Below are 25696 nucleotides of genomic sequence, written 5' to 3'. Positions count from 1 at the left end.
AAGGTATTTAGGCCTCTCCCCTCCATCTTGGACCCTCTTTGCTGCCCCACTCTCACGCCGTTCCCCACCCTACCGCTTACCCGGCTTGGGGCAGACAGGGGGATGGCGCAAGAAGTTGTAATATTTTCTTTGTCATTGCAGGAGGAGTTACAGGGCGATCTGGAAGCAGGATGGGTACAGAATACCTCTGCATGAGCACAATAGGGGTGCCAGAGCCAAACCCACATGAACCTCAGGAGAGGATCCTGGAACAATGACGTCGGCGCCCCGCTAGTCCCTAGGGCGGTTGTGGGCCTGAACAACCGGGGGCTTGCCTTGCTACGCTCCGCCCTGAAAGGGGCGTGAGTAATATGGGACCAATGTGTCACGTGATCCAGTAAGGGGATCACTCCGATAAGGGTAGTACTGGTTGGGGGGGTATTCCCACAGTGCTTGGCTCATCAGGCGGGCAGGGCAGCATAGGTCTAGCTGCCTGCCCTTGGATTGCCCGTAAGTTAACCCACCGTATGTTGCATACTTTGTATGCAATAAACCTGCAGCAATATCTTTTCCAATCCAAACAAGCATTTACAATGCAACGGTCTCGGCATTGTTAAAGTTAGAGCTATTGGCATTGCTCATGACAATGCCGTTTCTTTAAATGTTTTAAAAACAAAAACAGAAACAGAAATAATGTCATGAGCAATGCCAATAGCTCTAACTTTACCAATGCCGAGACCATTGCATTTACAATGCAATGGTCTCGGCATTGGTAAAGTTAGAGCTATTGGCATTGCTCATGACATTATTTTTGTTTATGTTTTTGTTTTTAAAACATTTAAAGAAACGGCATTGTTATTTACAATATCAATAGCTTAATCTCTCTCAAATGGTGCGTTTCAGTAAATGCAGCCTGCTACACTCTATTAACAATTACATTGAGCCTCCACCGCAAAGATCACACCCTGAGCAGGTCACCTCTTCAGCTTTACGAATACATATTGGCCTATGTGTTCCGCTGCCAATAACTGTACTAAGCGCAGGGCTTTAAGTGGGCCAGGTCCTGCCGGTGGTCAGCACAAGTAGTTTTAAAAAGTAGATGCTGAGGCGAGGCTATCGGGCTCTCCATGTTTGCCCTCACCATCAGGGTGAAACAAAATCATAACTCTGCAGCAGGAACATCCTCAACTGTCTGTGATGTAACATCAAAGAGACTTGTTATAGTTCTTCCACAGCCTCATCCTTTCAGAACTGAAGCATTTTCAACATTATATACAACGAAGCCATAGTTGTTCCTTATTTATCTTATGCAACTAACAACCATTGACAAAGCCAATAGTCATGGCTTGTTGTAGGTGTAAGTTACATGTTGTATTATATATCTAGATACAATTAAAAAAGAGACAAAATACAAGTAGGGAAGCACACTATGCTAAGCACAGATTTTTTTCACTTAAATGTTTTAAGCCACGCTCTTAATTAAATCGACCAGGCCTCTCTGAAAGACCCCTGTACATGTGCATGCCTCCTGCTTTTATGAAAACTGAATACCGCCGCTACGCCGAAAAGCATGAGGAATTAAGAGTGCATTATTATTAATGACAGACTCTAGCTGTAAGTCCAGCACAAGAAGTGTGCATTGTACTGTAGTGTATTTTCAAAAGACATCACACGTCTTCATTCCAGGTCTATGCAAGTTTCTTCTTGACAACCAGAAATTACCGGTGATTAAAAAAAGCAAAGAAGGTATCAGAAATATGCCGGAAATAAACTGTCTAATTAATATAAAGTGCACTGGTTGCCAAGGAAACACAGCTCCACAGGTCCATGGTGTGTCACTGGTGTATTGTTAATAGTGAGAGAAGAGACGGGCGTGAGGGTTCTCCCAAGCCCTACAGCGCTGTGAGGCGATACTAATGGGAATGCAGCGCTATCTAAAAATGGTAAGGTAGCATGGCATTCAACTTATTTGCTGAAATGTAGACTGTATCAGGCAGGCAACTAGAGACAAATTTCGGGGGGGGGGGGGCTGAAAAAGATTTCGGGGGGGGGGGGCTAAGTCTTCCAGCCATAGGCAGAATGGCTGTAAGAAGGGGTGAAAACACAACAAAAGGCTCATTAACGAGTAAATGGTCTTTTAAAGACCCGTGAAGTACTCGGGTCTGGCTGCAATTAGACGGACGCCAGCCCGCGAGGCTGTCTCAGCCGGGCTGACACACATAACGCGGGGTGGGGGGGGGCTGAAGCCCGGTGAGCCCAATGGGTGTAGCGCGCCTGGCTGCTCATTTTGTAATGTGGTGTGCTGGTGTTTGCAGCGGTGTGGCCTGGCCTGAGCACCCTTGTAGCCGGTGTGACATGCCGGAGCGTGGGCTGAGAGTTGGGCCACGTATGGTAATTCCACCCCTCTCTTGAGAAGCATTCCTTCTAAACTGCTCGCCCTTCGCGCGCCTTTAGTCACCGGGTACTCATATTTCATGCTTTTACTCTTTCGAGGCAGGCAGGCTTCCAGCGCCCGGCTTTCACGGCCAGCTGTGCTGCTGTCTCCCTCCAGTTGTAATAAAAGTGCACAGCATGGGCAGCCGCTGTACTGGCTGAGAGTTTTGAGTTGTACCGAGCTTCAATATATCCCTCCCGTGTATGTTTAAAAAGCTTTTATGTACTTATTCTGTGGGTTCTGAAACATGAGGCGGAGCGAGAAAATTTGCAGGCGGGGTTTGCGCCGCTGTTTTTCACCCTTTGTCAATTCAGGCAGATTTGAGACTTCAGGAAATGTGTGGCGAGATCCCCTCTGAAGGAAGTGACATGTCAGGAGGGCCACTTTGGCAGCGGACATTTAGAGAAGAAACCAGAGGTGGGGCTGTTGGCGTGGCCTGCCCACCCCCAATCGAAGTAGCAGCATTGTTGTTAGAACTTTGTTTGAGGTGGGGACGAAGACACAGAGGGCTCCCTTTTTAGGTCTCGCCTGACCAGCGCTTTAGCGCTGGCTCTGGCGAGACTTATAGTAAGCGCGTTTTGGAAGTGCAAACAGTGGCTTTGCAGGCCTCCAACTACAGTGCATGTGACCCGTCCGGGCGTGCGCACCATTTGGAGGCCTGAAAGCACTCGTTTGCTTTCACTTTCGCCTGCCACACGGCCGCTTTGAAGTGTGATCGCGATCGCGATCACTTACATTTCGCGGGCACTTTGATGTTCTCAGTGAGCCGCACGGCCACTGAGGACATCAAAGCGCCCGTGAACACCATTTGCCACCCCCTTCCTGCTTGTTCCTTTTTTCCGGGCCTTTGCTCCTGAAAAGTGTCGACTCGTTTGAAATGCTGGAATGTATCAGTTGGAAACTGTGCGGGTCTTATAACTATCACACTACTCGTAAAGCACTCTACAAGAGGGAATGTGTTTTCTAACTGTCTCCTTTGTGTACTGCTCATCACCCCAGCTGCTGCACTCTGTTACTCTTGCCCATGCACTTCTCATCAACAACTCCACATTCCCCTCTCCAGCCTATGTGATTCTTTCCCTCCCGTGCTTCACACTCCTCTCTCGCTCGTGTTGCTTCCTCCCTCCGCATTGCTTTCCCCATTTGCGCTTTTCATGTTACATGCACCCCTCTCTCCTCCGTGTAGCTTCTGCCCTCCGTATTGTATCCTTCCCCACCTGCACTTTCCGTGTTGCTTCCTCAAACCCAAGCCTCCCCCCAAAAATTGTAATTGCTTTTGCGTTACTTTTAGAAAAATTTGTATTTACCGCTCAAATTCGGATCGTTAAATATTAATTAAAAAAAGCACACACATCATTTTGTATGTGTGCGAATGTGTGTTGCTATCGCCTGCAAAAGGAGGTGGGTAAATGCCTCATAGCCCCTGTTTTTTGTTGAGTCGTGCTGTACAGCTTCTCTATTGTTGCACAGCATGGCTAAAAACGATTCTCAAAGAAAATAGGTCCCAAAGGTGACACCTATTGTTTTTTTCAATGCTTTTTTTCTTTGCCTTCAGTTCAAATGTCTGTCTCTGGTGTAATGTTTTGTTATGTTTAAGTCTGGTAAGTAATGACCATCGAAGGAAAATCCTAACCCAATATGACTATTGCGCATCACTCAAATTAAAGGGATTTGATCTGCTGTCTGGTCTTTTGTTATTTGTTTTGGGATTGGCTGCCCAGCACTGTCAATATCACGTTTCTCGATACAGTAGCTTATTTCCAATCTGTGTGGTATTGGTATGATTAGTTTGTTTGTCAGCCCCAGTCAGTCACCTCAGCAGCAGTAGTTGTGCTTCAGAAAAAAACATAACCCCATAGCGCACTTATTAATCAGACAGGTAGAGCGTTGAGATTCTACTGACTAAGGACTTTACTTTTTTCGATTGCCTATTCTGTTCTTTTTATAGCTATCTGGAGGTGCCCTCTCCTTCACCAGTACTGCCATAGAGATAGTCAAGTGCAAGGTAAGTTTAGAAATGCACCAACATATGCTGGGCAGAACACATCCGTAGCTAACCATACAGCAGAATTTCAAAGCAGATGATGTGTAAAGTGAACATTATTGTCTCCACTTACCAATGTTCCAAAGTGGCACTAACGACAGGCAGCAGCCACTTATGAACGAAAAGCGGATCCCAAAAGCGGATTGCATGGCGAGCACGCGCACAATCACGCGCATCGTGCCGCCATGCAATCCGTTTGGCATCGCACTTCAAAGGGTCCGCTCCCCCGCCTGGAATGCGCTCCCCCGCCAAGCGCGCGCGCCACGCTCCGCCGGGCTTGTTTTTCTTGTTTTTTTTAATACGCAGAGATTTCTCATTGTGTTTTATTCCTGTTTTAGCCCGATTTTCTTTCTTTGAGAACTGATTAGGAAGTCGGATTACATTGAGGCTTTTTTCTGAAGGTTTAAAGCATTGTACACATCATAGAGTTGTAGCAGTTCCTCTGTGTGTAGCTGGGGTGCAGCACGCATTTGTAGGACACTGCATGTCTTTCACCAAAGTCAAGCGAAGTGAAGTCATCGTTGCTCTCCACCCGCTCAATATCTGCCATTCTGGCTAATTTTATGCTTTAGTGCGTTACTCATTATTAGATTGCTTTCTGCTTTTTGTGTGCCCGTTTTTGTCTGGACTTGTCTCCTCTGACCTGATTTTCTGGTCCGTTTTCTCATTCCCCGCTGGACGTGTGCCCATCCCAGAGGAGTGTAAATTGATGTATTCGCTAGGACGCTCTATTCTTGAATCAGCAGCCAGCTGGTTGGCGAGTCATAAGTGGCTTAACAGTCTCTTACTTTGAGTGAATCAAAGAGCTACAATTGCAAAGCAGAACATTACCGGCAAAAGTCTCGAACGAAGCAAAAACACAAACAAACAAAACAAGCATTTGCAATGCAATAGGTCTCGCAGTTGTTAAGAGTTTGAGCTATTGGCACTGTAAATGGCAATGCCTTTTATTTATGTGTGGGTTTTTAAAACATAAATAAAAGGCATTGTCATTTACAATGCCAATAGCTCAAACTCGTATAAATGCGAGACCTATTGCATTGCAAATGCTTGTTTTTGAAAGACCCTGTTTGCTCACTCAGTGAGCCCCAGGCCTTATTCAGCTGGAGGAGACATGTCCCTCTCTCTGAGCGTTTCCAGGGAGAACAAGGCAGAGCAAAAGGCAAGCACACCACTGCCTTTCTCCGAGGCAGGCAGAAATGCCTCGGAGAAACGCAGTGTCCTTTTCGGATTCGGGGGCGTGTTTGTCTTTTCTCTCCTCCAGCCATTGGCTGGAGGAGAGAATGAGACTTTCTTTAAAAAACACGCCCCCCGATCCGAAAAGGACGGGGCCTAATCGGAGTGACTGACCTCTTCTCCAGTGGCTGGCCAGCATTTACGAGGCCAGCCAATGGAGAACAGGGGAGAAGAGGGGCGGTTTCAAGCCCCTCTTCTCCAAGTCATTAAATCTCCGACTTCCGGTTCTGCCTTTCGGCAGACCGGTAGTCCTCGACCTAAAAATGTGTGGTATGTTTTATTTATACATGTTATTCTGCCATGTTATGCTGCCTTTGCATGAGGGGGGGGTTCTGGGCCCATAATGGAACTATGTGCTGCATAATTTATGGAACCCCTCCCATTGCTTCGTAATTCCAGTAGCTATGTCTACAATCCGCAAATTAGTATTTGAGTTTTAAGCACTTAATTCGGGGTGAACGCCTGCTTATGTGTGGGGGAAGAGCATAAATGAAGGTCCAGATACACTATGAGTGAGAGTGCAAAGATTTGCTTAGGTGTATGAATAATATGTACTACTCTTAAGTGCTTAGGGGATAGTGGTCTGGCTCTGTAATATGCCTTGTAAGCCTTGGTGTCCTGCTCGAAAGTTGTGTGTGTATAAAGGGGGTGGTGGTTGGGGGGAGGGGTACACACACTGGTATGGCGGTTGCCCCCTCTGCATGCAGATGGTGAACTCGGCACTGCACTCACATGCTGAGGACATGGAATCTTCCACTCTCATCAGTGCGGTGGTAACTGGTCGCAGGGCTGAGCAGTGACGCAATTGCAATGTGTTTTTATCTAGCCTTTCCTGATGCATATGTTACTATTATAGGCTGTGATGGTACGCCATTTGCTGAGCTCGGTAATCTGGAAGGCAGCATCCACTTTACCGGGAGAACAGCTCAAGACCTGCAGATCACAGGAGGTGAAAGCGGCGAGCATTAAATCAGAAAATAATAGCGCCAGGTCTTTCAGAAATAAGGTTACTGGACAAATTAATCTCTCTTCTCTCTCTCTTGCACTATCTCCATGTCAGATTCCCCAAGACAGTGGCTCTTGTGCTTGCCTGAAGGGGAGATACAGCCGAGTTTTTAGACCACTGGATAGTAAATCCGCACAATGTGTGCCAGGGCCAGTAGGGTTCCCGGTCTTTCGTGGAACCACAATGGTAGATTACAAGAGCGTATAGGGTCTGATTAACAAGATAAATTACACTCAAGGTTTATGTGACAATACCACCGAAAAGGAACTTCCAGAACCAACAACCTGCCACCCAAATATCACCCCACCCGAGTACCACTGAACTGTGCAATTATAATCTTTTTACTTTGAAGAGCAAATAAAATTGAGTGCCGGTGCGCGCACATCTATAGCAAATAACATTCACTGTAATTAATAATAACCATCCCAATTTCTTGCTGTGTTTATACTATCCACCTCTTGAAGCATTGAGTAAAAACGAATCAGGGTATATTTTACTGCCTTAGCCTCTGCCAGCTTGCCCCTAAGAAAGGTGCCCGTCTCAGTTGTAAACCGTATACCGGAAGCACAAACTCACCTTTCCGGTCTGATACGTTCATTTCTGAATTGGAAGATACCAAGAGATGGCACCGCGCAGGGTGTATCTTTCCCATCACTGGAAGCTTTTGTAGCAGCTGCTCTCTTCTTTTAATGCATTTTTTTAGAGAGGCCTTCTAATACATTAGAAATTCTATTGGCCGCTTTAGTGCGACACACTGTTATCAGCGTTATTCTAATTAGAACCATGCTTTTTCTACATTTATGGGTATTCGTGTTATCATCAATAGTTTTAAAAGGCACCATCGCTAAGAGTATCAAATGATGATATCAACAAGGGGAGCCGCATCATTGCACTTTGGACCTGTTTCCCGGCAATTCCTGCACTTAATGGACTTCGTTGCCCATGCTTAGCGACGCTGCAAACTGGCCGCAGCTGACGCGGGGCAAGGGCTTTAAAAACTCCTCACCACTCCCGCTGAGCGGGAGCCGCATCGTTGCACTTTGGACCTGTTTCCCGGCAATTCCTGCTGTTAATGGACTTCGTTGCCCAGGAGGCTTAGCGACGCTGCAAACTGGCCGCAGCTGACGCGGGGCAAGGGCTTTAAAAACTCCTCACCACTCCCGCTGCGCGGGATGCGCGCGGGCGCGCGCCGGGCCAAGGGCGGGCCCGTCCTTGCCCGTCAGTGGCCGGTTGTGGCTGGGCTGGGCCCCCTCTCTTGGTTCTTGGATTGGCATTTTGTGCTTTTGTCGCTGGGTTATATGTAGTTACTTGGCAAAATTGGGCCTTGTTTATTTGTTCTTACATTGGGATCTGTGTATGCTCACCCCAGTATAAGTGCCACAAGTATTAAGTCACTGGTATCATGAGCAAGAGGAAAGCTGAGGTTAGGTTGGTGGGGACTCTTGATGACTATTTAACTAGGGCTTAGTCAGTAATCAATAATAAGATTTTAGCAGTGGAGAGAAGACTATCTCTAGAACCAGTTTTGGTGTTACCTCCTGCTGAGCATGTGGATGAACAGGTTATTACTATGAATAATGGGCCTGGTAACTGCTCCCTGGCGGATCAAGTATGTCTAACACCTAGGCCAGGGATTACTGACCCCTTGCTAACTGTAAGTAGCCCTCCCAGTCCTGTTATGGTAACAACTAGGGCCAAACAAAAAGCTACTGACCCCAAAGCCAGAGAACCGCCCTGCAAGAAAAGGAAAGGCAGAGGCCCCAGTAAGTTAAGTGCCCCTAAGGTACCCCTTGGTAACAGAGGGGCCCAACCCTGTGGGATTCGTACTGCCTCTGAAAATACTCCCCCCTTGCAACCTATGACCCAGCAGAATTTTGAGCTTTTAAGCTCACTTTTTAAGGAACAGCTAGTTTTTCTTATTCAACCTGTATTGGATAAGCTAGACTCAGTGGCAACAAGGCTAAATTGCATTGAAGCAACTTTAACAAGTAAAATCCCACCAGTTGTAACCCCACCTGAACATAATTCTAATGATGTGGCCTGCAACGTAGATGAAGGGGCTCATGATGGCCATCTCGATTCAAGACCCCAAGTTGTTAACTCTTATGAGCACGTAGTTAATAGAGCTAACTCAAATCGGCCCATGGCCCCCCATACCATTGTTGATAGGCCTTTGACCGACCAGCAGCTAAGGAGGTCTACTCAAGGACCTGCTGATCAGGCAATAGAGGATCCTGATGTGCTAATAAACTTACACCTCCCCACGGAAGCTACTCCCCATACAGTTATCTTAGCTAATGTCCCATCACTCCCAGCAGGGTCAAGGGAGCACTGGTCTAATCTCAAAAATAAAGCCCTTTACTATCTAGGGAACAAACTAGGGGCCAGCAAAAGTTTGTTCGAAGAATTCAAAATGGTTAGGCGGGTAAAATGGGTCGGCCACTCTCAAAAGCCCTTGGTAGGGGATTGCGTGGTATTGAGTTTTAGGTCCCCTCTACTGGTTGAACAAATCTTGGAGAGGGCCTCTCATTATGCTCCTAACCCTAACGAGATCATGATTTTACCCTTTGGTTACTTTTATAGGCCAGTAAGGGATGCGCTTACTAGACAGTTCCGTGCCTCGCATTTTGCTCCCCAGCAGGTTTTGCAGCCCTTCGATCCTATTTTGTTACATAATCGCTTTACCGCCCTTTCTTCCTTGGAGGACAATGACTGACTAAGGGTTGTTAGCGCCCATACTGGGATTGAGACAATAGGGGTCTTAGAACCCTTAAGTCGGGTGCTTCCTGAATAATCACTTCCATTGGTTCAAGGAGAAGATTTAGTTTTATCTGGCTTACCCAATGCCTGTTCTACCTCCCACCCTAATGTGGCGAATCAGGTAGTGCATAAAAAGAGTGATTCCCATAATGTTAACATTTCCTCCTAGAATATAGCAGTTTTACTCTCTAGACTGGCAGTTCCTGACTGGCTGGCTTTTGCCGATCAGGCAGATATCTGGTGTTTCCAGGAGACCTGGTCGTTAGTCCCCCTATTTCGTGTAGGGTATTTGAACTTTTTTAAATCAGCTATTAAGGGTCCTAGAGGCAGACCGGTGGGTGGTCTGGCTATTTGGGTACGCCAATGTGAGGGCATTACAGTTGTGGAAGTCCCGATTGAAAATCCTGATATCTTGGCTATCAGGATTACTTCCACTAGGGGCCTTAATATCCTCATTATAAACCTCTACGTGAGAGGACTCCCGGGTGGCAAATGCTCCCCTACAGTTTATCTTTTAGATCAACTACTCTGTTCAGTGTCCAGTGATGGCCATAGGGTGGTGGCAGGTGATTTTAACACATGTTTTGAGCCTCTGGGAGACGATGACGGGAAACTGTCTGAGGCTGAGGACTCTGTGTGGGGAATTCCTCAGTTGGAATTAAGCCCCATTAGGCAATGGACCCAAGCAGTATTATATGTGAAGGGTCTATGTCTTGAAAAGGGCCTGCGGGCTGCCAATTGCAGAACGATATCAGATAGGTCTGGGACGATGACCTTTAATAATGGCAGAAGTGGTAGCAGAATAGATTATATTTTGGTTAACTGTGAGTTGTGGCCGGCTGTTATTGATATGGTGGTGACTGATAGGATAGAAAGTGACCATAACCCCTTGACGTTGCTACTATCAGACAGTAGCTTCAATGGCCCTCTAATTGACGATGGTTGTGTTGTGCAAGCGCATGCCATCTTGACTAATGATCAGAGAAGGGTTCGCTGGCCTAAGATTGCTTCTAATGCTACCGCACGGGAAGCCATTAGGAACCTGGTTAATATAGCTACGAACAAACTGACTAGCTGCGAGTCTGAGGAAGGGGTTAAGTGTAGCATTCCGGATATTCATAGAGACTTATTTGCAGGTCTTAAATCTCTTTTTGTCAAGAGCATCCCTGTCAATGGTAAATTTAAATCTCTGAGGGATAACTCTTGGTTTGATGCAAGCTGTAAAGAATCTCGTAAAGCCCTTTCAATACCTATCAAATCTAGGATACCAGAAAGTATTAGGAGCTGTAGAACTGCGTATAAATCTGCCCAAATAAAAGCTAAGAAAAATTGGGACGAAAATCGCTGGAGCGAGTTATATGATGCTTGCGAGGGTAGGAACATGTGCCAATTTTGGCACCTCCTCAAATGGGGTAAGAACCCACAGGATATGACCCCGGTAAACCATGTTGAACCTGCTCAGTGGGTCACCTTTTTCGAAAATCAGTTTAAGTCCAGTGAGAGGCCAGAAAGAGTTTTGTGGTCTGATGCTGATATAGAAGTGTTACGGTTTGCCCCCAGTGAGGTGAAGGCAATCTTGAAATCTCTTCTCAGTGGTAAAGCCCCGGGTCCCGATTGTATTCCTGCTGATCTTTTTAAGCAGGACCAGGACCTCTGGACTCCCTATCTGACCATTTTTGCTAATGCCCTGGCTGGTGGAGCGTCGATTCCGGATACTTGGTTTGGGGCAGAGATATTCCCGATCTATAAGGAATGTGATCGCTCTGCCCCGGCCAATTATCGCCCAATCAGTCTCATAGATGCTGCCCAAAAAATTACTGCTCGCCTCCTATTGGGCCGTATTCAGAGTTGGATCTCTGAAACTGACATTTTAACACCTCTACAGGCGGGCTTTCGCTCACATGTTGGAACCATTGACCAGGCTTTTAGGTTTACCTTATTATACTGGAAGGAAGTATTTCTTGGGGGTGGCATGCTATTTGCCGCCTTTGTGGACCTTAAGTCTGCATTTGACTCCGTCCCAAGATTTAAACTGTGGGAAGTCCTTCGGGCATTGGCCATGCCACCTGGAATACTGAGGTTGTTGATTAGATTACACGAATCCACATATGCCCAGGTTCTTTGGGGGAAACCAGGTGAGGTGTCATCTAGATTTGAGGTGTCTAAGGGGGTAAGACAAGGTTGTGTACTGGCCCTCACCCTCTTTTACTTGTTTATTAATGGGGTAATTGATTATTTTTTAAATTTTCCAACTGATGCGCCCACTTTAGCTGGTATGAAGGTCCCCCTGCTCATGTTCGCTGACGATACTCTCCTAATTTTCTAAAACGCGTCAGGGGCTTCAGTTAGCACTGACCCGTTTTGAGTTGTTCTGCCGCGAACATGAGCTTGAGGTCAATGTGGGGAAGACCAAATTTATGGTCTTACGTGGTGCTAGACCGGTAAAGGCCAGGGTCGAAATGGGAGGAGCAATATTAGAACAGACTTCTACTTTTACCTATTTGGGGGTCACTTTTTCTGACAACCTTAGCTGGAAGCCCCAGATTGACCACTATACCCTTAAACATACTCAATTAGGTGGAGCACTGCTTAGGGAACATAGGCTCTCGCTAACCAAACCTATGGCTCCCCTGATTAAAATTTATGGGTCCAAAATCCTTCCAGAGGTCATGTATGGTGCTGAAATATGGGGGTTTAGTAATTTGGATTCCCTGAGGGTGGCTCAAAATAAATTTCTTAGGTCTGCAGTAGGGTTACCACAATCCTCCCCACGTATACCTCTCCTATATGACCTAGGTTGCCAACCTGTTGAGGATATGATGCGGTTTAGGCCACTGGCGTTTTGGCGACGTCTGTGGACCACACCAGAACTGTCCTCTTACGCCAATGCATTGTTAGAAGTCAAAACTCATGGGGGTTCCCATAGAGTCAGTTGGTTGTCTGAAATTAAAATTACCCTGACTGATATGGGAATGGGTGAGTTGTGGTCTAATCCCGAGACGGCTGTTTTTCCCCCTTAAAAGATTTTTAGGGACACTTATTGGCAATGGGTCAAAGACAAGCGTTTTGCCTCCATGACTGGAGGTCCTTTGACCATAACTTATTTGTCCTATAAGGATGATCCATATCTTGAGGCATATTGGGATACAATTACTAAATTGCAGGACTGTAAACTCTACCATCAATTTAGACTAGGCACCCTACCATTACGCTCCTTTACTAAAAATTGGTCTACCCCGGGTAATGATAAATGTCCCCATTGTGAGGATATGACAGAAACTGTTGATCATTTTCTCTACGTCTGCCCGGAGTATATTCGCCCAAGAAGGTTGTGGTTGCGGGCTGTATGCCGCAAACTTGGAGTTAGATCAGCACTGACTGCTAGTAGAATATTGAAGTCTGATACCTCAAGTTTTGTGATCATTGGTGTGGCTAAATACATTAGTTGGGCATGGCTTTTACGAAATCGGAGTATCAGTCCTTAACTATTTTGATCCCAATATTGTGTAGTTTGTTATGATATAGGTTTTAAATAGATCAAGTCATTGTAACTTTGCACATTTAATATCTTTTTATTATTGGTGTTTTTAATAGTGAAAATTTATTTATTGGCTTTTATGTATACTGGTTCAATATATATTTGTACGTTTTTAACTTGTATTGATGAATTATTAGCATGTCTTTTATGATGAAATACTCGCAATAAAGACTCTTTTGACTTGACTTGAAATCAACAAGCTATAGTTCACACCCTACTCCTTGAAGTACGATACACTCCCAAACAAGTAGGGCTTGTGCTTCCTGAGCAACTCTCATTCATAGCAACAGAAAACAAGGGCGCGCGCCTCACGCAGCGGGAGGGGAGAGAGTAGGGGGCCTACGCGATTCACTTGTGGGAGTGAGCGGCTGGCGCCGCGATAACTGATAACATATGGCGCCAGCCGCTCGCTCCCGCAAGTGAATCTCCTGACGTGCACGCGTTGCCATTGAAGGCAATGGAACGCGTGCACGTTTTTGGCTGAAAATCCGAAGCGATCGCTAAAGGTCTTTTTGCCTATGCAGCGCTTGCTCGCTGCATACGTGAGACCTAAAAAGGAGGGTGTTGAGCCATTGGGTGGGGGAAAGTAGCCCCAAACATGAACGCTTGCTACTTGACTTGGTGTACTATCGAGATCAACTAGAAAATTATGCGGAGGAGCTACCCCCAGCCTCGAGGCCTAGAGATATTGGGGAGCCTCTCTCTACATATCTTCGAAACCAACAGCAAGACTCGTGAATAGGAGATGGACTGTCCCGCCATCAGATATGTGTCAGATACTATTTGTAAGGTATTCCTGTGAATTGTGATGGATTAATTTATTGTGATGAGATATTGATAATGATGTACATGGCAATGATTAATGTTCCACCATATTTGAAAATGCGTAAATAAACATAAAAAAATCACTACAAATTCACACATATGACATTGTTTATTTAACCTTAAATTTATACTATTAACAAAATTCAAAGCAGAGGAGAGGGAACCATCCAGAATGTCTTTATCATCTGACTTGCTCCAACTTCCCATCACTATGAATAGAAATAAATACCTGGCTAGGAGATCCCCCCATACATGCAATTGATCCTAACATATAACATGCTTGTTCTTTATATTTTAGCTTAAGGTTGAGAGCTCGTTCCCAGCACCTTTAAATAAAATCACAGTGTTGAAATCCAACCCATGAATTTCCCGTAACAGATGGACCTAGCATAAAAAGTGCAAGTGCTATATAATTCGACTAGACTGTAAACACGTCATCCCCACCTTTATGAACAATGTCTCTGTGCAAAATATGCCACCAAGTTATTTACAACTGCTCAATATGTCCGTTTAGCTATGGTTGCTCCGTTCCATCAGATATAATAGGAAGAACACTGTGCAAAATTAGCCTATAATTTGTTCTGGGGCTGATATGTCACTGGCATTAGTTACTTAGGATTTCCTGTTGCCAAATGTGCCATGTGACATTGAACCACTCAGAACAGACCACTCTCATATGTTTCCCTGCTTTACTCCAATGTTCTATCTTCCATCCCACTTATGGGGGGTAAAACTGCCCTGCTCAGTCGTGGCTATCTAAATCTGTCTCTACCAGGTAACTTAATCCAGTTTCACTTCTTTTATCTTTACTGTTGCCTGTCGGCATGTATTTTCCGAATCTGGCCAGCTCCGATGGCACTGTGCAGGTCAGGAGCCATATTACTGCCTTTGCACACGTCCTGTCCCCATACCTTAGGAACATTGGTTTTAACAGCGTCCGGGGATGTTGGAGCAGGGCGGGGGAGCAACATACCAAATGTACCAAGGACTCCACTATGTAGTTACATAGCCTGCATTTAACAATCTTCATTAAAACTAACTAGAATCAGGAGGACACATTCTGGGGAAAATTTTGTGTAGATGCATCAAGAAACGCCGAAGTTACAGACAAGTCAGGAAATGCTTTTCCTATGGAAACTAGGTCCTAGCTATATCAACCTACTGGCGACCTCCAGTAAGTAGGTTATATGTATATATATATATATATATATATATCCTCCAAAGCATTGTCCATGCATACAGAGACGCACTCCTCCAGCCAGTGAATAACAAAACTTTTATTTCAAAAGGACAGGCATTTCAACTCCAATGATTTATGTCCGTTTGCCTGACGCGTTTCAGAGCATTCACGCTCTTTCTTCAGAGGCAGTATTGCGTGCACAATGCAAATGATTAACTCCCATAGTTCCCTGCACATTCAATCAATTTTAAAGGCCTCCGGTGTGCCCCTCTTAGTAAAGTTAATTATGTTGCATGCCGGATATATATCCACTCACGAGTCTTCGTACGTAGGAGCTCATGACCCTACAGGGCAGCATCTGACGACGACGGAAATGAAGCATTCCGCTCAATTGCATCCAGCAAAGTAACAAAGAAAAGTCGAGGCACTGGTAGCATGTGACAGGCATTTATATTACCATAGGGCGGCAACATAGTGATTGTTCTGACGCGTTTCAGCTGGAATAGCCTTAATCATAGAACACTGATGCAGCTTGCCAACAGGTCTCGTAGTCCCACAATACATCACTTTGGTAAGTACCAGTTCAGGCAAAGTGCTTGTGATTTAAAATAAATTGCTGCTGCATGGTGTTGCCGCTGTACCGCAGTAAATGTCTCATAACATGTTTTACAAGGGGCGATGGAATACCCCCGCTGCATCCCTTGCTCCTTATCTTTATGTCGAGTGACTTGCGGGAAATCCTGAAGTCGGAGCGGGTCAGTCTCCCCACATTAACATCCACTCACGAGTCTTCGTACGTAGGAGCTCATGACCCTGCAGGGCAGCCTCTGACGACGACGGAAACGAAGCATTCCGCTCAATTGCATCCAGCAAAGTAACAAAGAAAAGTCGAGGCACTGGTAGCATGTGACAGGCATTTATAATACCATAGGGCGGCAACATAGTGATTGTTCTGACGCGTTTCAGCTGGAATAGCCTTAATCATAGAACACTGATGCAGCTTGCCAACAGGTCTCGTAGTCCCACAATACATCACTTTGGTAAGTACCAGTTCAGGCAAAGTGCTTGTGATTTAAAATAAATTGCTGCTGCATGGTGTTGCCGCTGTACCGCAGTAAATGTCTCGTAACATGTTTATATATATATATATATATATATATATATATTCACTTAAAAAAACATAGGTTTCACACATGTTATAGTTAGCTGGACATTTCACTCGTAAAAAACCAATGAAATTCCCCCGTTATAGTTAGTTCAGGTAACTATAACTCACGCGGCCGCAATCCACTGCTGATGACGTCACATATTACATCACTGTATTTAGACACTTATTTACCCATTTATTCTTCCAAGATATACATATATAAAAAATATTTATTTTACAGAAAGACACATTTTCACTGGATGATGTCATCAGTGATGTAATATGTGACGTCATCAGCAGTGGATTGCGGTCGCGTGAGTTATAGTTACCTGAACTAACTATAACAGGGGAATTTCATTGGTTTTTTACGAGTGAAATGTCCAGCTAACTATAACATGTGTGAAACCTATGGTTTTTAAAGTGAATTTGCAAGGTTTTTTAAATGCTAATTCCTAACTATAACGTGTGTGACACCTATGGTTTTTTCAGTGAATTTCAAAGGTTTTATAAATGCTAATTCCTAACTATAACGTGTGTGAAACCTATGGTTTTTTTAGTGAATTTGCAAGGTTTTTTAAATGCTAATTTATGAATGTATTATTATATTTTTTATATATTTATTTTACAATAAACTACCTATGTATATAGTAATAGATTGACTGTATCCTGTAATTTGGAATGGCTCAGCTTTTTTGGGGGAATTTGGATAAAGTTGAACAGCATAGTTAATATCTTCTATAAAATTATAAACAGTTTTAAAAGGTTTTTTTTTAAGGGTTTTTCACCGTGCGCGCACCGTCGCGATTTTTAAAAAAAAATTTAAATGGTTTTTTTCACCCTTCGGGGTCCTTTAGGGACCCCCTGACAAAGGCTAGGGGGTCAGAAACTCTCTACCCTGCCCCCTTTTCACGTTCTTATATGTTTTAAGGGTTTTTCACCATGCGCGCACGGTGCGCGCACCCCGCGATTTAAAAAAAAATATATATGTTTTTTTCACCCTTCGGGTCCTTCTGTGACCCCCTGAAAAAGGCTAGGGGTCAGGAACTCTCCACCCTGCCCCCTTTTCACGTTCTCCACCTTTCCTTTTCAGTGCGACAGACAAAATGGCGTCCGACACTTCCTGATTTCGACCGATTCGAATGCTGACAGACATCTAACAACCAATCAGAATTACGCTCGCGCACGGCACCGTGTGCGCACGGTGCGCGCATGGTGCGCGCCTATAGATATTTATGTACTTTTAACTGCAATTTTCTCAGGAACTACTGAACAGATTGACTCCTTATATGCAAAAGGCACTTCCTTGACCTAAGGACTACCTCTTTGCCAAATTTCAAGTAATTCTGTTCAGCCGTTCGGGCTGTACCTTCGACTAAAGATCCTATGGGAAAATGCATGGGGAAAACGCGTTTTGGGACCCCCCTTTTTTCTCGGCCCCCGCTTGACGAATCACCCCGAGACTTTCAGGGTAGGAGCTGAGCGGAGCACCCCATTAGTTATTCAAAATAGAATTTTGAGATTTCCTATGGAAACACGGTCCTAACTATAACTATCTACTGGCGACCACCAGTAGATAATATATATAATCTCACACACATACATATAGGCATACTTGCAAATGAGAGATGTGCAGAATGTATAATTCTATATGATAATACTGTTGTGTTTGTGGAGGTGCTATGATTCAGAGGAGAAGCCAAGGGCATGAAGGCACAATGAGGATTTACTGGCCCTGGTGGGTGCCTTCTCCTTGGGCACTGCTTTGTCACAGACTCATAGTAAAAACAAATGTTTATTAGTCAATTAAAACAATAAACCTTGTGAAGGTCAGACATGACATAACATTACCTGAAAAAAACTGAACATTTTTGTCACTCCTTATCGTTTCTTATATGAAGTCCAGATATGAAATTCACTACACATACTGTAAGTAATTTGTGGATAAAGTGCCAGTGTGCAAAACTTAGGGTGACAGGCTGCGAAAGCCTACATAGTCAATTAAAATCATGGCTCTTGCAGAGGACATACATAAGACATGTACCTACAAATGTAAAAATTGTTATCAAACATTATCGTTTCTTATTTGGGGAGCAAATACGAAATTGACTGCACATCCTATCAGTAGTTTGCAGATAAGACCCAGTGTGCCACGTTAGGGTGACAGGCCGGAGGCTCGATCCCTATGATCTTGTATTTACCCACTGATTAATGGGCTTCCTAGTCCAGCCAGTAATCTGAAATGTGGTGTGCTTAAAGCATTGCATATATTTGTAGGTTCATTTTCAGCTCCTAAACCTCATGCATGCTTCTGGGTTTCATTCTACCCTTGAAAGGATCTTGCTGTCCCATTCTAAACCTCTGCCCGCTCTACCTCACCAGGCGTGTAGATGTCTATAGAGAAGCGTTATCGGAGGCAGGGCTCAGTTGGCATTGTAGCAGAGAGCTGCACTGTCATACCAGGACCTTAGAACCAGATGCCCATGTCTCATAAGTCACCCTCTTCTGTACACCACCTCTACTGCCCTTGAAGACACCTTGATACTTGCAATTACTTTAGGGAGAGAGGTGAGGTGTTTCGAAGGACAATAAAGGAAGGTACGCATGGGCTCAAAAGGTATTGTGTAGGCGAGGGGGTGGACTTCACCCGGTGAATCATGTATGTGTTGGTGTACAACCGACCATGTCACACAGATGTTCCGCTGATTACTCTGGAAGGGATTGTCCACAAGTTGTTTGTTTTCGGCAAGCCTCCACCATGGTCACTCTTTAAACATCATTACTTAGGGAGATTCAGAAGTTGAGCAGCATATAGAGAGGACTAAGAGCTTCGACATGCAAGAATAAAGCCTAGAGTGAGATTAATATCAAGCAAGGAAAATGAAATTACCCGTGCAGAAGACCCCGGCATCTTCATAATGACTACAGTCATGTATGTTCCACCCGAGGTTCTGGCAGTCCCACAGGTAGGATTCATCTCCTCTGCAGCCCACGCCATCCAGGAGAATGCTTCCATTGCCCTGACCAAAATAGGCGTATGACGGAGCAGACTTGGCGGCACCACAGCCGAGCTGCCTGCACACAACGTCTGCGTCGATCAGGTCCCAGGAATCATCACACACCGTCCCCCAGGCTCCTGCGTAGTAGATTTCAACTCGGCCAGAACAGCTATTGGGTCCATTTACGAGGCGCAAGGCCAGTCCTGCGGGGACAAAAAGCACATAAAGTGAGAGGCTTTCAGGCAAGGTGCCCAATGGCCATAATCTTGGAGTCTGTCAAAGGGATTTGAGTTTCAGCTCTCATTTCAACAGGTTGCTACGGTTAGATCAGCTCAGTGCCGTGAAAGACAACCTTCCTGCATAATCAGCACATTCCCAGCCCTCCGCCTCTATCCATGTCACCGTTACCCCCATTCAGAAGCATAATGGTTCAGTCTTCACCAGAACCACATTAAAGGCCTAGAAGGGACTTTACCACTCACGATTAGAAGGAGAGGACATAGACCTACCCAGACATCCTACTTCCAGAGCAGCAGAGGAGCTAAGCATGTTTAAAAAATAGTGTGACTCAAGAGCAGTGGATGGTGACATAAACCCCGGGTGCACGGGGCAGGGTCAGAGCTGGGAAGTTTTCTCCGAACAGCATTAAATTACTTTGTCACTCAGAAATGCATTCAGAAATGCCTGATCGCGTGCCAGCTTGATACCATAGAATCGGAAATATTGTGAACGCACACAATCTTATTATTAGTTTTTTAAAGTTTTTCATAATGTTCTTCATATCACTAACGACTTTACAGGCCGTAATATGTGTGTAATCATAACAAGTAAACTGAGAATTGCCCGACGATCTGGTTAATACTAGAACAGTTCAATATTGTAAGGCCTTTATGCTTTTTTGGGAGGACATATTTGATTTATTTAAGCATTCATCATTAAAACATTACAGAGGTTTAAAACAGGAAGAGAAAATGTTTCTCTTTTATTTGAAATTGCAGTAAAAAGAGTGTTCCAACCCAATGGCAACGTAAAGAGAACATTTTCACAAGCAGTGTTACTGCAGCAGCATTATTTTCAGACTCGTATTTGATAAACACTGCACACGGAGCAACATCACCAGATGATGTACAACGAGGGCAGTTCAATTATAATTGCTGCAAATAGAAATTAATGTTAAACATATCACTACATTTATCTGAATTTGACTTTATTTGAGGCATAAAACCTGCATTATGCCACACTGATCAGACGCCTCTCCTGAGCCGAAACAATTTGTCTTTTATTCATACATTATAGATAGACAGGATACTAAACGCGCTGAGAGCGCCACATTTATAGAAACGTTTTGTTCGCAGCACGTGTGGTTGTACACACATTTTTTAACATAATTGTGTATCAACATTTCTCAGCGGCAGTGCATCCATGTGTACTTATCTATATTAACTGCAATAGACCACGGTCTCCGTATAGTACCGAGTGTCACTCCATTACATTTCCTTCCAATGAGATCAAACCAGAAAAGAAAACACATTTCAAGACAGGAAACAGCCACACTGCCCGGTCATGTCAATGACCAGTGGCACTTACACCCTGGAGGAGCCTGTATATTTATCCCCTTTGTAGTTTACGACGAATGAGGGGAATATTAAGATGCAGCAATATATACAGAGGACCATCACAGCTGGTCACCGTCGTGCAACTCATGGTTTTCTTAGTACCTTCGTGACGTAGTGTGTTGCGGCCACCCACTATTCCTGGAACTGGATCTCATCCTATGGATCTAGAGTTAGCAGGTTCTGTTCTTCCTGTTCAGGGAGGGTATTTATCTGACTTAGCTTCTAGTTTTTCAAGGGACCCATCCCACTTGATGGGTCCTCCCCGGCCCCTCCTTCACTCTGGGCACCTGATGTAACTGCTATCTCTGCCCGCGACCATTTTAACAGATCAGAGTGCCAGGCTTGCAACATCAGGGCCACCGAGGCCTTCCAGGTGGTGATACATCTTTTTGCCAGTACCATGGTTAGGCTCATCAATCAATAGATGCGCTTGTTCCTTTTCGTGATAGGTCTCGCTGTAAAGGGTCCTGAGGCATGTGTATCAGTCAGTTCCACCATGAATTGAAGCACGTCCCCCCAGAATTGCATTATCACTGGGCATTGCCTACAATGTGGTAAAAATCTGCCATCATTTCACCACATCTGGGGCATATAGCGAAAACACCCAGGTAAATTTGTCTGTTGCATTTTGGGGTGAGGTAGGTGTGATGTGAAACATAACAATGCGTGTATCGTAGCCTAGCATTACTGGAGATCCTCCTCAGGGAGCAGTTACCTCCCCCAAGCGGGACATGATATCTCCTGTCCTAATCTCGCCTTCCACTATACCTTGACGTCGTCTGGGTGACTGCCTGCTCCCTACGACAGTGCCCCATATGAACATGTAATAGCCGTCCTTTGGGGGCCATGGGTCACCAACACAGATAGTACTGGTGTAGGGTCAGGGTCGTCTAACACCAAATCCCACATTTGTTTCATTACCAGTGATAGAGCCTTGTATGATGGAAATTGTCCATTAGTTAGTGGGTGGGGGTAATTTGTTAGTATCGCATGGTAACAGATTTGCATAATATATGATTTCTACATTGTTGTTCTGCCCGCTGGCAACACTGAAACAGTTCTAATATTAAAGAAGCGATGCTTGGATGTTTTCTCCTGATCGCACAATGGTTTCCATTATCGCATGTAGTAGAATGATATACACAATGCTCTTAACTCAAAGACTGGTTGTACCTAGATATGACACTGTATATGTGCCAGATGCCTGCTCTGTCACATAAAAACATCTCAATAAAATCTGTTTAAAAAATAATGAATAATGTAAATTGCCCAGGGCTCAGGCCATTTGTCTCTCTCAAATTCTCTAATGACTTCGACTGACTATTCTCAAACAGATTGACCCATACTCTGTCCACCTATTGGGTTGATACAGGGACTTCAAGACAATGCACTCGGGTGCTTATGAGGCTGTGTTCTATAAATATCAGAGAATATGTACTACCTGGTTCGGCGGTCAGGTGAAATTAGCCACTTTCAAATCTAAAACATCACAAGCCCTCTGACCAGTACTCTAAGGATTCTCTATAGTGGTTGGGGAGAAATTGAGATCCCTAATTTAGAATCTGTTGAAGAGCTAATAATGATATGCAAATCACTTTCACCTTTGGACCCGATTCTGGTTTACATATTATCTGAATGTAGCTCTTTCTTGATTCAATGTCCAACTTTTAGATGATATTCAAACTGGATTTTGACCAGACAGAGGTATTGAACTAGCAGTGGTTGCTGCCATGGATGACTCTCATCTAATAGCCAATGAGAACAGTGTTAGTGCTCTGATATTATTAGATTTGTTGGCTGCTTTTGACACCATTGACCACATGCTCTTGCACAACATATGATCATCAAAGGGCATTGAGGCACAGTATACCATATAGTCTGTTCCTTTTTACCCAATCACTCCTTTGGAAGGCCCATGGGAGATATCACATAAAGCCCTAATGCAGGCCTTCAATGATACTCCAAGATCTGATAGTAGGGTGGCGACCTGTAGGAAACAATTTAAATTAGCACTCTATTCCAGGAAAAAGGAGTTGAAAGTGATAGCTTGCGAGAACCTAAAAAAGGCATCAATAAATAAAGATCATGGAGCTTTTTGGTCAACCATTAATCAAACTTTTTTGAGAGATTTAGGGCCACTAGAGGTTATGATCCCTGAGCATAAGTGGGTCAATTGTTTTAGTAATATCTATTCTGCTATGTTAGTGGCTGAGACAGATCACCCTTCACTGGGGAATGGGGTCCTTGAGGTCATTTTGACAAGAAAAGATCCAGCCCCCAACACAGCTTTTTTACCAAAATGGCAGAAGTGATTATGGACATCACCAGGAGCCACAATGGGAAAGCCCCCAGTCTGGGTGCCAATACATGTTGGCTAGAGTATGGATATTAATTTGTGATGTTGTTTGCATAGTTTTTATGGACTTTTATGATTTTAAACAAAATCGAACAAAGAATGAACTGAACTGAACCTAATTTCTCCTTTCTTAACTCTTTATATAGATTTTTACAACAAGAACATGAGACGTACCATAAACATTACAGCTCGATTTAAGAGATTGTACTTGTTCATGCCTGATCTTCATTGTACATGTATACATTTCCCGGCCCAGTTTCCATCACACCCTGACATTATTCCCAGTATTGCCATCAGGGGAGTCACGTCAATGGGTATGCCGAGCCGCTCTAGTCAAGGTTGCCTGTACTTTGCTCCATTATTTGGATATGGCTGGTCAAAGTCTCTACCGAAAGATAATCTCCCTGGCAGCTACCTAATCACTCTTGAAATTCCAGGCTAGGCCCTCAGTGATCAACATCCTTCACCTTACAACATAGGGGCTGATTACAATGCGTTAGGAAACCGTTGGTCGGGGCCGTTTCCTAACGCATTGTAATCAGTCGGTCGGATTCCTTTCCGACTGACCCGTTTTAATAGTGTCGGTCGGAAAGCAATCTGACCGGTCATTCCGACTGGCCTCCGACAGGCTCAGTAATCCCGAGGGTGGCTCTTTCCGCCGGAGGGATTACAATGTCGGATACCGACAGTCTTTCTGTGCTGGCCTTTCCGACACAGAAAGGCTGTCGGAAGTCGACTTTGGGGGCCCCCAGCAGGGCTGCCATGGGTGCACGGCCTCCGGTTGGTGGCCGAGGGGACACCTATGGTGCCCCCCTATTGATCCCTGCACCCTGTGGCAGGCACCTTGAGGTGCCTGCCACGGGGTGCAGGGATGAACTGCACCTCTTTGTTTTACAATGAGAGCATGCATTCTGGTCGGAATGCATGCTCACATTGTAAAGAATAGGAGTGCTTGGCAGTTCGGTCTGGACTGTTCCCATGAGGCACAGGGTCAAGACTGATTTGCATATGGCTGGCTCTGAACTGGGGTGGTGAAGTGTACTAAAGAACAATGATGGATTCAACCCAGATCTGTGACTGGGGGTGAGTGTCTGAAAAGTTTCAGCGCGCCGTCCACCATCTCTTTGTGTTTGCTTTGTTCCCCCTAAGTTGGCAGGGTATGCCCAGATGTGGGTCCCTTGCTCACTTTGACACTGGATTCAAGCTAGCCTGACTGATGAGGGGTCTTACCCCAAAACCGGTCCCAGGATGCTTGTTTCCGGTCCAGGGAAGACCTAGCTTGGCAGTTTGGTCTGAACTGTTTCTATGAGGCACAGGGTCAAGACTGATTTGCATATGGCTGCTTCTGAACTGGGGTGGTGAAGTGAGCTAAATAATGATGATGGATTCAATCCAGATCTGTGACTGAGGGTGAGTGTCTGAAAAGTTACAGTCCTCCGTCCATCATCTCCTTGTGCTTTCTTTGTTCGCCCTAAGTTGTCATGGTATGCCCTGATGTGACTCCCTTGCTCACTTTGCCACTGGATTCACGCTAGCCTGGCTGATGAGGGGTGTTACCCCGAAACCGGTCCCAGGATGCTTGTTTCTAGTCCAGGGAAGACCTGGCTTGGCAGTTTGGTCTAAACTGTTCCCATGAGGGACAGGGTCAAGACTGATTTACATATGGCTGGGTCTGAACTGGGGTGGCGAAGTGAGCTAAAGAATGATGATGGATTCAACCCAGATCTGTGACGGGGGTGAGTGTCTGAAAAGTTTCAGCGCTTTGTCCATCATCTCCTTGTGTTTGTTTTGCTTCAGGGGTGTAACACAGGCCCCCACATCCCCTGCGGTGCGGGGGGGCCCCCAGCTGCTGGGGGCCCGCTCAGCACAGTACTTAAACCTGAGCGCTCCGTTTTAAATCCGGAGAGGGAGCCCCTCCGTGTACATTGCAGGGAGGCCCCTTAAACTTTCATCACACCACTGTTTTGCTTTAATACAGAGCACAGCAAAACCAAAGGGGATGATGGATGGAGTGTTGAACATTGCAAGCACTCACCCCCAGTCAACTGGTCTGGGTTTAATCCATCATCATTCTTTAGCTCACTCCGCCACCCCAGTTCAGACAGGGCCATATGCAAACCAGTCTGACCCTGTGCCTCATGGGAAAAGTCCAGCCTGAACTGCCAAGCCATGTCTTCCCTGGACCGGAAACAAGCATCCTGGGACCGGTTTCTGGCTAATCAGCTGTCATCAGCCAGGCTAGCTTGAATCCAGTGGCAATGTGAACAAGGGACCCACCTCTGGGCACAGCATCCTTTTTTTAAACATGCATTGTAGGAATTAATACATGTATCAAGAGTCATTTACTTAAACTAAACCCGATTTTACAGGTGCTAGTAATTGGATCTCACCCATCACTCCGAAACAGCTTACAATGGCCCTCCTCCACAAGTAAGTTACCTTTCAAGGAAGTCAAATGCCTAGGGATAAAAATTGATGTTGACCTTCACATGACATAACAGGTTATCAACTACGGTGCCTCAAATACATTGTTTAACTTCATCTCTTAGATAGCAGGAAATAAGTAGTCTCAACACTGA

General features: G+C 45.0%; 1 protein-coding gene and 1 long non-coding RNA gene across 2 annotated transcripts in view; one reads left to right on the top strand and one right to left on the bottom strand.

Annotated features, from left to right (window-relative positions):
- LOC146811634 (transmembrane protease serine 9-like) overlaps nucleotides 1-25696 on the bottom strand; it is a 1785969-nt gene that overhangs the window by 1558421 nt on the left and 201852 nt on the right. The window contains exon 4 of the mRNA XM_085618610.1: nucleotides 19037-19348. Coding sequence (XP_085474736.1) covers nucleotides 19037-19348 — 312 coding nt within the window. The remainder of the gene's footprint in view (nucleotides 1-19036; nucleotides 19349-25696) is intronic.
- The window catches only part of LOC146811635 (uncharacterized), a 126405-nt gene that overhangs the window by 90581 nt on the left and 10128 nt on the right, over nucleotides 1-25696 (top strand). The gene's annotated exons all lie outside the window — the stretch shown is intronic.

This window comes from Triturus cristatus, chromosome 7 (genome assembly GCF_964204655.1).
Source record: "Triturus cristatus chromosome 7, aTriCri1.1, whole genome shotgun sequence".
Lineage (NCBI taxonomy): Eukaryota > Metazoa > Chordata > Amphibia > Caudata > Salamandridae > Triturus > Triturus cristatus.
Note: the sequence above shows the minus strand (reverse complement) of the source record. Positions and strands in the feature narration are given on the sequence as shown.